Source organism: Carassius gibelio, chromosome B7 (genome assembly GCF_023724105.1).
Source record: "Carassius gibelio isolate Cgi1373 ecotype wild population from Czech Republic chromosome B7, carGib1.2-hapl.c, whole genome shotgun sequence".
Classification (NCBI taxonomy): Eukaryota; Metazoa; Chordata; class Actinopteri; order Cypriniformes; family Cyprinidae; genus Carassius; species Carassius gibelio.
In genome coordinates this window covers 9,163,376-9,175,448 of record NC_068402.1, presented here as the reverse complement: position 1 = coordinate 9,175,448, position 12,073 = coordinate 9,163,376, and the positions used below count along the sequence as shown (strand labels likewise).

The window sequence follows — 12,073 nt, the reverse complement described above, 5'->3', positions numbered from 1 at the left end:
CTATCATTAATCTATCAGGTTTTACCAGCTGTAAACTGTGATTGTCTTTCTGAAGCAAGTGAAGAAGGGTTTGTTAACGCTGGTGGTGAGGACCAGTCTGCGGATGGGAGCCGTGCCAGGCAGCCATGGCCAGGTCTCTCAGTTATGCCGATCCAGATCTCTGAGCTCCAGCACCGGGATCAGTCGAGTCAGTGCTGATCTGGGAGATTATAACTGCCTCAATAACCCCGCAAAAGCTCAGGACAGAGTCATGATGGAGATCACGCTGCAGAAGGGTGAGTGTCCAAATCCAGGCTTCAAAGGCAGTACAAGATTTTGATTTGTCTTCCAGGCAATTACTAAGATTTAAATCGAATGCAATAAAAAAAAAAAATTATCTCATGCAAAGCTAAATACTGTATATATCATGCAAAATATATGAACTAATATAAAGATATTGATACAATCATACGTCTTTGAATGACATGAGGGAGAGTAAATAACAGACATTTTGTTTGTGGATGGACTATCCCTGCATTTCTAAATACACGTTTCTAACTGGTCTAACTGTGTTAATGCAGAAGGCTCAGAAACATACACACAACACACCCTATCAAAAGTGAACACTGTCCTGGGTGTGATTAACACTGTGATGAGCTCCAGCCAGCTGTTGCTGAAGTTACACTCAAACATGTTCATTCAGAGCCTTGCACATAAACATCTTCAGAGCCAAACTGTGTCTTATTTGTGTAGCTGTACAACAACATGAATTCAAACAAATCCTTGAGTTACTAAAAATGCTTACCTGACAGTATCAGTATTACTGTAATAAGTAATAAGTATTACTGTGCTTTCTGCATTGGCTCAGAGTTTGGTGTAGGTTTAGGTATTGGCCTGTGCTGTGTGCCTTCTGCTGGCGGCTGTCCAGGAATCTATATTCACACGCTGTCACCAGGATCAGTGGCCCACATGGATGGACGATTAAGGTCTGACAACATCTTTACAAGTGTTGCCAATAAGAGACATAGATATGAGACACTAATGTAATTTACACAATTAGTTAGCCAGTCTAAATTTAAATGGCCATAGTCAGTATATGATTTGTGGAAATAATAATAATAATAATAGTAATAATAATAATAATAATAATAATAAAAATAATAATCCACTTACCTGTAGTCAACACAAATATCAGGCCTATATTTAAATATTATAAAGGGTCACATATGTAATTTACATAAGCAGCCTTTAAAAGAAACTTCTAAGTTTGAGTAATCTTAATTTACTTTAGAAATAAAATAAAATAAAGCAAATTTATAAATAAAACAAAGATTATTGAAGTATGTTTTACAAGAAAATACTATTTAATTAAAAAATATCATGTTTAATCATATATATATATATATATATATATATATATATATATATATATATATATATATATATATATATATATATATATAAAATTCTGCTGTTTCTGCACTATTATTTTTTTTATCCCAGTATACTGCTAAATTAAGAAAAATCCATGCATTTTTTTTTTTTTTTTTTTTATGTAAGCATCCTTACAATGATTATGTCAATCTAAACCTTGCTGGGAACTACAGATCCACTGCCCACACTTGTTACAAATGTTACAGTATAAATCAATTGGACATTGAGTTGTGGCAAATTGTTTAAGAAATATGTTTACTAGCTAATTTTTACAAAGTAATGTGGCCTGGTTTTATTAAAACAAAAGCAACTTAAATTGATGTTTTGATGCTACTTCAAGGTAGATGTATTAAGCTGAAAATGTAGCTTTTCCCAAAGCTAAAGTTGGATGCTGTTCATTTTTGGTAACCATAATATATAAACTGCACTTTATGTTTTTAAATGGCAACATTATTTTGTGTTCCGAAGTGTGGTTTCTAGAAGGTTTTTACAACTAACCAAACTGCAGGGCTGTGAATTGTTGTAATAATGTGTGTGGTTTCTGGGATGTTTGTAAGCTTTATGTGAATGTTTGTCAGATGTGGCGATGAGATCATGGAGATCAATGACACGGTGGTTTGCAACATGACACTGAACGATGTGTACACGGTTCTGAGTCAGTGCACCCCGGGCCCGGTTCAGATCATCATCAGTCGACACCCCGACCCAAAAGTAGGTCTGCTTTCCTTTCAAACGTACAAGAGACTAAACTGTGCTAAAACAATTCACACTTCATTATGGCTGTGATCAGTCAAACCTACACTTTTGTCTTCATAGCTAGATCTAAGTTGTCAGAGAGTGCTAAAATATAAACGTGCATGTGTTTGAAGGTTTCTGAGCAGCAGCTGAACGAGGCCATCACTCAGGCGGTGGAGCACAGCAGACTGAGGAGAGACAGGAGTCAGTGGAGTATGGATGGATGTAACAGCAGTGAGTTATTGATCTACAGTATTGTTTGCTCTGAAATCAACTTGTGACAGTCATTTCCTAGGCCTGTTTCACATATCCTGCATCTGCAGTTTTTAAGTAATGTTGCAGCGTAATTGCAACTGTAACTGCAGCTCTATAGAGCAAGTAAAGTGATTCAACATTATGACAAACATCTATTTAATATAATGAGGACCACACTTGCATCCAAATGATAATGCATCGTAGAGGTGGTTGTGTTTGGATTCAATCAGATTTACTGGGGAAAAAATGCTGTTTGTGTGCTTCTTATGTACATTTGTGAAACAGGCTGAACACTGTTTTAGTTGCAATGTTGTGCTTTACTTGCAAGCAGGAACCCGAGGCCCATGAATCCAAAATTTTCACGTAATAAAATAAATACCACCTCAGATTGCATCAATAACGTTTACACACTGCCTCTGAAACTTTGACCATTGTAAAAAAAATAAAAAAAAATATCGGATCAGGTGCAATTTTCTGCATTTTTGCATCCGCAACGAACATTTTGATAGGAGAGGATGACGAATACGAGAAATGCATACAATTTTTTTAGACTCAGTGTGCAAAGACCTTAAAAAGGCAAAAATATTATGATTTATAGCCTCCCTACAGGCATCAACTTGGAAAGGGATGGTTTTTTTTTTTTTTAGATTTCAAAAACCTAAAACAAAAAATAATAATAATTATTATTATTATGAATAATATATATATATATATATATATATATATATATATATATATATATATATATATATATAATAAAAATAATCACTTAATATGATTCAGAGATTACAGCAACAACTATATAAATGTTATAAATAAAATGATTTTGAAATATGCTATTAATGATTAATAATAATATTTATAATTTACTAAAATTTAATATATATAAAATATTATTCTACTCCCTTAATAATGTATTTTGTGGTGTAAAGAATACAAACAATTGTGCAAACCAGAGAAAAACATAAATTTGTTTGTGTCATAATAATAATAATTTAAATCCATTGTTTAAAAAGATTGGTATCAAATGGAAACCTGAATAAGTTATAATGATTTTTATTTCAATTCATTTATTAATCATGAACTCATGTAGATGTCATGGAAATTCATAGGCTGAAACCCTGGACTTGCATCAAAGGCTCAGATGAGGCATGTCTGCTCAGTCTCTTGTTTCCTATTTGTACAAAATAACTTGTCCATGATTATTTCTCCTGTGTAGAAGACCAGTAGGTGATGTAGACATGTCTCTGTATCTGATCTCAGGTCTGAGGAGATCTGACGCCTGTACTCACAGCAGACAGAAGTGTACCCGCTGTTTGACCTGTAGACGAACACAGAAACCCATGATGCGATCGTGTAGTGAGGGAGCCTACAGCCAGCGCTGTATACCGGCCAGCACCACCACTCAATCCTTCCTCGAACCCCAGCATGTCACCAGAGTCCAGAGCATGGACGTCTCTTTAACAAGCAACAGTGAAACTTCACTTAATAACACACTGTCTCCAGCCTCGTTCGCAGACGACGACTATAACATTCCCTATAAAAGTCCAGTGAATTTCACTGGACAACAAACATTAGATGTGCGTGCATGTGTGGTGAGGAGCTCAATGCAAGGAGCAACAAACCAGGCACGGAGGTACTGCAGGCGACAGGAAGTCAGCAGTCAGGAAGCGCTGACTGATTCAAGCGACTCTAGTCGAGGTTCACCAGTGAAAGACGAAGATCTGCTGCCTTCTCAAAGCAACTGCCAGGTAGGGCTAGTCACATTTGTGAAATGCACTATTTTTTATTAAAGAAAGAATATTAAGAGGTTGTTTTGACTCAAATCTTTCTCAAATCAAATTTTCTTTGTTTTATTTTCCTTGTGTAGGTTTGCAAAGCTATACATATCATGTCAGTGAGGTTATGCACAATAAATTAATTATATACATGTTTAAACTACTGCTTTTTTTTGTCTCTCCGTCAAAGAGACTGTTTACAAGTAGGCGGTTTTCACTTTAAGAGTGATGCATTGCCCATATATGGTAGTTGAGTAAGTCAAGACATGATTGGCTTAACTGCAGCCCTTGCCTTATTGGCTAATTTTTCACAGTTTTTGCATGAGAACATCTTGCACCATCAAAGCGCAAGTGAGCAGCTGTCATAATTCTCAGAGAAAAGGGGGATCCATTTTTTCCCTTATATTTTTTAAATAGATTTTTGAATGCATCTGACTGGACAGCATATAAAAAAAAGTATATATAAATATAACACAGTGTGTGCAAATTGTTTTTGATTTTATGCAATTTCCGATAAAATGAGGAAATTGTTCAACAGGATGACGGTTCTCATCATGACCTGTGAAAAACTGATATGTGTCAAATTTAACAGTGTGGAAACTAAATATATTGCCATTATCTATTGTCAAATTCTAGAAATATAAAAAAAATAATAATTTAAGAAACTACATTATATAAATATTTTGTCAATTAATGTGATTAGCTGGAGTGACTCACATACAATATTTCTAATCTGTCCCCAACAGGATGTGAACATTTTTAAGTTTTTAAAGTTGCACTCATTAGTCTTGCACATTGCATTACTTGATTAATTTAGTTTAATTTAATTTAGTTTAATTTAAAAGTTCACCATAACAGGGGTCAACCAAATAAAACTAAGCAGTATTCAGTTCAGTCTACAGTGAATATATGCACACCATCTTTCATCACACCACAGGATCACTGAAATGAATTAGTGAAATCAGGAAGTTGATTAAAAACCTGAAAAATGGGGAAAATCTAAAACGTGCACTATTACACATTTTACAAATGCATTTACTTTATGCTAATTTCTATTTCCTTTACACATTTTTAATCCTAAGTAGGCATTTATTTTACAGTGACTATAATTATTTAAAAACTTGTATTGCCTTACACAATCTTTTATTGTCTCTCCACATGCATCTAGTTTTTCTGCAGTCTATACAGGGCTTTGAGAAAGATCTCAAGGCTTCTGTTTAAAAATGTACGTAGAAATTCATGCTACTTCTTTCTGGACGTGTAAATGTCAATGTTTGATGAAAACTTTGAACCTGTGTGCACTTTATACATCTATTTGCAAAATAGTGCATCTTTTTGTCATATGTGTGATTCAGGTATTGAAATGCTTGAGTGTTTAGCATGAGGCATGGCTGTAGTGTGTGTGTATATGCCTGTGTTTCTGTGTGCGACAGTGATGCATGATGAAATGATGCCGGATTCATTTCTACACCTTTTCGATTTTTTTTTTTGGTAAGACTCAAACTCAGCCAACCATTTCCTGTTTTTGTGACAGGAAGTGGCTAAACGCGCAGAAGTCGGAACTAAAGCATCTGCCTGTATCTCTGAGCCTAAAAGTGACTCAACACACAGAGGGGACAGACAGCACAGAGGTACGTTAACCTGAAATACACCAACTACTGGTTAATATTATTACATGACAAAAAGAGAAATATATGTCACGTAGGTTGCGTAACTTTAATTTAAATATTTACTTTATACTATTTTGAACAAGATCAAAACATGTATGCTGAGACTTTTCATTTCCTGATTCAGCTGATAACAGTAAGTTCCTGTATAGCAAGATTTTTATAAAAGAAAAGCAATGTTTTTTATTTTCTTTTTAACATTCATATTAAAGTAATATTATTATATTATAATATTTTCATAACACATTCTATTTTTGAATGAAAATAAAATAATGGACTCTTTTCACAAGACTGTGATGACGCGTTTAACAGTCATCAGCATCTTAAATCCTTGAAAGTTTTTCATATTTGTATTTTTTACTTTTTGTAATACCATTCCTTGTATTATATCACCTATGCATCAAATAAAAAATAAAAAAAACAGTTAATGCTAATGCAAGGGAGTTTCTAATTCAGCGTCTATGCAAGGGAAGGTCAATTCGACATCATTCTCCCTTCTGACTGCAGTTATCAGTCTCTCTGAATTTTTTTCCTTTTATTGAAAGTCATGAAAACACTATCGTGGAGTTTTTCTTTTGCTATTTGAGCAGATGGGAATGCAAAAAAATATATTTGGTACTCTCCCATTCACTGCTTTTCAAGTTAACCCAATTATGACAACTTCCACTGCTGAGAAACCCGCAAATGTGAAAAAGGTCCATTGTGACAAATATTGGATGTGAGGCAGCATGTGAGTTAGTTCTCACTTTGCACTTCTCTGTTCGACAGCTTATTAAAAGGAAATTAACAGTACACTATTATGTTACAGGTCCAGAGTCCCCATCTAACGTGTGTAGTCCGAGTAAGCGGGTCGGTCTGAGACGTCAGGCTCATTTGGAGGTCAGTACAGATCAACCACTTGACCCCTGGGTAAAGCTGACTGAAAGCCCGGAGAACCAGTCCTACTGCTACAAAACCATGAGTGACCAAAATGGAGATAGTGAGGTTAATGGCACTGCCACTGACCCCACAAACATCACCACAGACTCCATATCTGAGCAACCTCCCAATGTCAAAAAAGCCCCACCGGTGGCTCCAAAGCCTGCATGGGCACGTCAGAGCATTAAGAGCATTAAGTCTGGGAAACCGATAACAGAAGCTTTGAAGCATCCGGATAACAGGAGCCACAATACTGGCAGGACCTTTGGGATTAGTCTGAGGGCCGCTTCAACAGGAGCCAATTTGTCAATCAGGCAGAAGATCAGCTCGTTTGAGACTTTCTCAAGTCCTGATGGAGCCGAAAGGCCAAGCAGGCGACTGGCCCCAACTGCCTCTCTTCCTCCAGTGGAGAAGACGACTAAAGCCTCATCTACAGACTACAGCAATGCAGGGAGAACTAAAGTTACCACAAGCAACTTACACAATAATGATGACAGCCAGTCTACACCAACTATTTCAGCCACCACCCAGCCTCTGGAAGAAGAAAAGGAAGAACCGGCTTCCCTCGGTTCAGATATCATTTCAGAGCCCCATCCTTCCCCGGCAGAGGAAGAAAATCAATCAACTTCTCATGATTCGGAGCCCTGTAAGCAAATCCCTGTTGAGGAACCTGCTCTTGACTCCACAAAAGAGCTTCCACCTGTTACTGAGACTGAGCAGGAACCCTCACCTTCTGAAGAGGATTTGCCCCCTTCAAGCCACGTCCCAAGGAGATCGAGTAGCTCAAAGGAAGTTCCTATAGAAAAAAGTGAAGGTGAAGGAACTCATGCGGTGAGCTTGAGGACCCGGAGTCTACCCCTCAGTCCCTCTTCAGATGCCCCCAACTCAGGTGGCTTGGACGGGGAGAGCCTGGGGATCATCTTGTCCTTCAGCAACCAAGTGTCCAATGCTTTGATGCGATCAATGCAATCTCTGCCGCAGTCCCCTTGCATTCGGTTTGGGAACCCCTGGAGTGCCCCACCAGGATCTCCTCTTCATAACCCAATAGAGGAAGAATCTCCTGGTGAAAAGCCCCCAACTTCAACAGCACTAGAAAACAACGAAAAGGGTTTCTCTGTAAGGTATGCAACTTATCCAAGCATATTATCTCTGAAAAACGACGCAGGACAAATGTGCTTGTAAGATGAAAGCGTTTGGGGTGTAATTACACTCTGTGCAGTGTTGTGTTGGCTGATGGGAAGGGATAGGATCACTCGCAGGGACTGAAGCCAACAATGTCAGCTTCTTTTATGTTGAGAACTGGCTGCACGATAAAGGCATTGCAGAGGTTTGAATCATTCAGGAATCTGTTTTAAATGAAACAAGAAGCGGAAATGCAGCTCTTTTGAGTTAGTCACAAACAACAGACCATTTCATGCTAATGTCTTGCATGCGCTCATACTAGTCCTTATCGCTGTTAGAAGAAAAAAAAACACTTTCCTGTCATGCATGTTTGAGCTTAAGTAGTGTACAGATAGATGTGGTAAGATGTGTATAAATTGGCCACAGCGTGTGCAAGTGAAACGTAAAATTTGTTTGTAGTTTGGAGAAGTCTAAGGCTGGCCAAACACTTAAAGATTTTAAGCCTGATTTTGAGCCCTATTTGTCCTGTCAAATTCCATCATTCATTACTCACCCTCATGTCGTACCAAACCCGTAAAACCTTTGTTCATATTCAGAAAACAAATTAAGATATTTTGATGAAATCCAAGTGCTTTCTGACCCTCTATGGACACGTTCAAGGCCCAGAAAGGTAGTAAGAACATTGTTAAAATAGTTCAACCATAAATCTATGAAGCAAACAAAGTTTGTAGTCTCCTCCAGTTATAAAATCGATCTGTGTCCCAGGCCTAAGTTGTCCAATCTTGCTTCTGGATGTCCAATGTCTTGTTGAGTTTAGTTTCCTCCATAATTAAACCCACCTGACAGAGCTAGTCAAGGTATTTTGATCTTTTACTAGAAACTTTCATGCAGGTGTATTGGAAACAGGTTAGAGTTATACTCTGCAGGTCGTTGGCCATCCAGGACCAGGATTGGACACCCATGATCTAGAACCAATGTTGCCTTGGCAGTATCCCAAATGGAGGTTGAAGGGTTGCAGACACAGTGGTACCCAACACTGCACATTTTGCATGTCTCCTGCTCCAATGTATATTTTCAATTAATCTTGAAAACCTTGGTTAGCTGGTTCAGGTGTGTTTGAATAGGGTTGGAGCCAAACTCTGCAGGATATGGTAGTATTTCAGGAACAGTGTTGGCTTTCTCTGGTCAAAGGCACTTTCAATCAAGCTAACTTATATCTTGTCTACAGCTTAGCTAAACTGAGAGAGCGTACCATCGAGAGAGGGGAGGAGTGCGAGAAGGAAGAATGGAAACCTGAAGGTGCGCTCACTTCAGCCACAGATGTCTGTGCCCAATCCATGTTCTCAGCCCTTCCAGCACAGGAGATTCAGCGGATGATCCAGGAAGTCAAGGATCTGGATGAAGACACGCTAAGGGTGGGTTTAGCTCTGGCTTGATGACAATAGAACTGATACAACAAAGTACATGCTGTTGTCTGGCATATATTACTTCCACATCCAGTTCTCTATAACGAAACAGCATAATTTAAAGTGCTCTTAAAGGTCAGTGAACCCTTTTTTAATGTGGTGCTACATTCTAAAGCTCACTTGCTAGCAGAGTTGAAAAACAAATATCTAAAAAGACGTGCTTCTGTTGGTCAAGAGTGTGACTTCCTGACTGTGGCAGTGTTGCAATGTTCCTCTTAGGTACATTTTGTTGCACTGTTTTGCATTTATGAGCACTATGTACATACCCTTAGAAATAATGTTTTGTGGTGTAGGATCAAAATTCAGAAAAACAGGAAGTGTCAATATTTTGCAGAAATCTTTTGAGGGCATGCCAGCTTTTCTGTTATATAAAGAAGGGGAACTGTAAAAGTAATCCAAGATGAGGGGTTAGCTCTATTAGTCTAGTTAGTGGGACTGCATTATGGACTCAATTAAGCTTTTTTGAATTTTCTATAGTTCATTTTAAATGGTCCTTTGGCATGACAAGAGATCTTGTAAGATAGTACCAGATGCTTATCTGATTTTGACAAAATAGTTATTAACGAGATTCTTAAGTGCTACACTAGGGCAGGCAATATCTCTATATTTCTCTCAAAACTGCATGATGTAATCGAGTGGGAACAGGATCCAGGCCACCTGGAAATCATCAATGTAGCAGCTGTTCTTTACAAAGTAATAAAACCGTGTTCACAAATGCAGATTGTTCTTCAGCATGTTCTAGAATAACAGCTTTGCTGAATGCAGTTCTGCTTACAGTACAGCCACAGATACAAAGAGGGTTTTTGAACCATGAAATACTCAATAAACAAGTCTGATTTTGATTTCTTAATGTCCATTAGCAACTGGAAGACATCCATGTTGTGATTTTACATAAAGAAGAAGGAGCTGGCTTGGGTTTCAGCATTGCTGGCGGTATTGATCTGGAGAACAAAGCAACTACAGTGAGTGACGTCTCTGTATCTCCATATAAACCACACACCACAGCTCATCTACTTTACCTGTCAACCGGAGACACAACCTCTTCAATTTGGTCATCATTTGCACGTGTAGATCGATATTTCTTTCTTGGTAACCTGAAACACAAAATAAGATCTCAAGCAAAATATCTAAGCTTGAAATCTCTTAAATCTTATTCATGAATGTAATAAGTTAAAAATTATCCATTTGGACCAGGTTTGACACCACTGACTATAACCTTCCTTTTGCAGTAGGCTTCAAACTTGTTTTTCAGCATTAAATGTGAAAATCGATGGCAGAAGGGATGATTTTTAGTGGACAAACCACTGAAATCATGGGAAATTAGTGCCCATACTGCTGAAATTTTGGTTTATTTCTTATAAACGTCACAAGAGACTACTTCTGAGGTCCTTTTATGAGTTTAGCAGCTAATATAGTAGCTAATATCATGCACTTTTCACATGAGGCTTTTTTTTTTTAAATACTACCCTAAACTTTTAACATCTTTTTAAACAAAGTTTTAACAAACTTCCAGTGGTTCCACTATAAATGCTAAATGTATACAGTCAATACTAGCAAAATAAGTGTATATATTTATTTAATGTACTGTATATGTTTTTTTTGTTTATTTACTGTATCATGTTCCTTCAGGTTCACAGGGTGTTTCCCAGTGGTCTGGCTGCTCAGGAGGGCACCATAGAAAGAGGAGATGAGGTGCTGTCCATTAACGGTCAAACGCTAAAAAACATCACACACAGCGATGCCACAGCGATTCTCAGGCAGGCTCGCACCATGAAGCAGGCGGTGATAGTGGTGTCCAAAAACAATGACCCAGAAGGGAAGGGAGGTGCTAACGCTAATGAGTCCAGCTGCAGCGGCGGGACAGAGAGCAGCGTCACAGGTGGGCCAACATCACTGACGTCAGAACAGAAATGGCATTAATGTTTAATGTCAATGTTTAATAGGGCACAAAAGGAATACAGGAATGTTACCAGAGCTACATGTTGTGTAATAAAAAACAAAACTATATGACTGAAGTCAAATTAAAGCCCTGTTTGAACTGGACTAGTTTTCCACAAGGAGAATTCATGTTTCACAGATGGATTAATTCTATCCAAATCTGACACATCATCTGTTCTTTCACAAGTTTACTGGAAATTGCTGAGAAATTTTACAGTTTTAGAAAACTTGGATGGGATATTGGTTTTTCACAATTCTTTGTAAACGAAAGCCAAATTTGTGCTGCCATTATGGATTAGTCCTTTAACAGCTGGTGTTCCAAACATCACATTTCACTGGGTTTTATGATCATGTTAATAACATTTAGAAAATGAATGTTATCCAAATATGAGTATGCAAAATATGTGTTAATTCCAACACTATCTCATGAAAAATCCGTATGTATTTTACGAGGTGGCTAATTTATACGAACTCGTACCACCTCACTTATACGATTTTATTAATACGATAATATTAATACATGGGAATTCATATGAATTCACACTTTACGTTAAATTATTTACGTTTGTTTAGCTGCTAACACGTAAGTATTTGTACGTTTTTATGCGCATGAAAACATAAGTATTTGGTAGAACCACATTTAACGTAAAAATACACACGTATTCTCATGAGATCACGTTGGATTTTGTACGATTTGTCTAGATCCCAGTGATGGGTAGGTTTAGGGGCGGGTTTAGGTGAAGGTCAATCGTACAAATTAATATGAATTGTGCAACTCGTA

General features: G+C 37.5%; 1 protein-coding gene across 1 annotated transcript in view; it reads left to right on the top strand.

Annotated features, from left to right (window-relative positions):
* il16 (interleukin 16) overlaps nt 1-12,073 on the top strand; it is a 31,452-nt gene that overhangs the window by 17,226 nt on the left and 2,153 nt on the right. The window contains exons 11-20 of the mRNA XM_052560905.1: nt 56-275; nt 848-965; nt 1,992-2,124; nt 2,283-2,382; nt 3,667-4,154; nt 5,716-5,812; nt 6,657-7,887; nt 9,117-9,303; nt 10,215-10,316; nt 10,984-11,233. Coding sequence (XP_052416865.1) covers nt 56-275; nt 848-965; nt 1,992-2,124; nt 2,283-2,382; nt 3,667-4,154; nt 5,716-5,812; nt 6,657-7,887; nt 9,117-9,303; nt 10,215-10,316; nt 10,984-11,233 — 2,926 coding nt within the window. The remainder of the gene's footprint in view (nt 1-55; nt 276-847; nt 966-1,991; nt 2,125-2,282; nt 2,383-3,666; nt 4,155-5,715; nt 5,813-6,656; nt 7,888-9,116; nt 9,304-10,214; nt 10,317-10,983; nt 11,234-12,073) is intronic.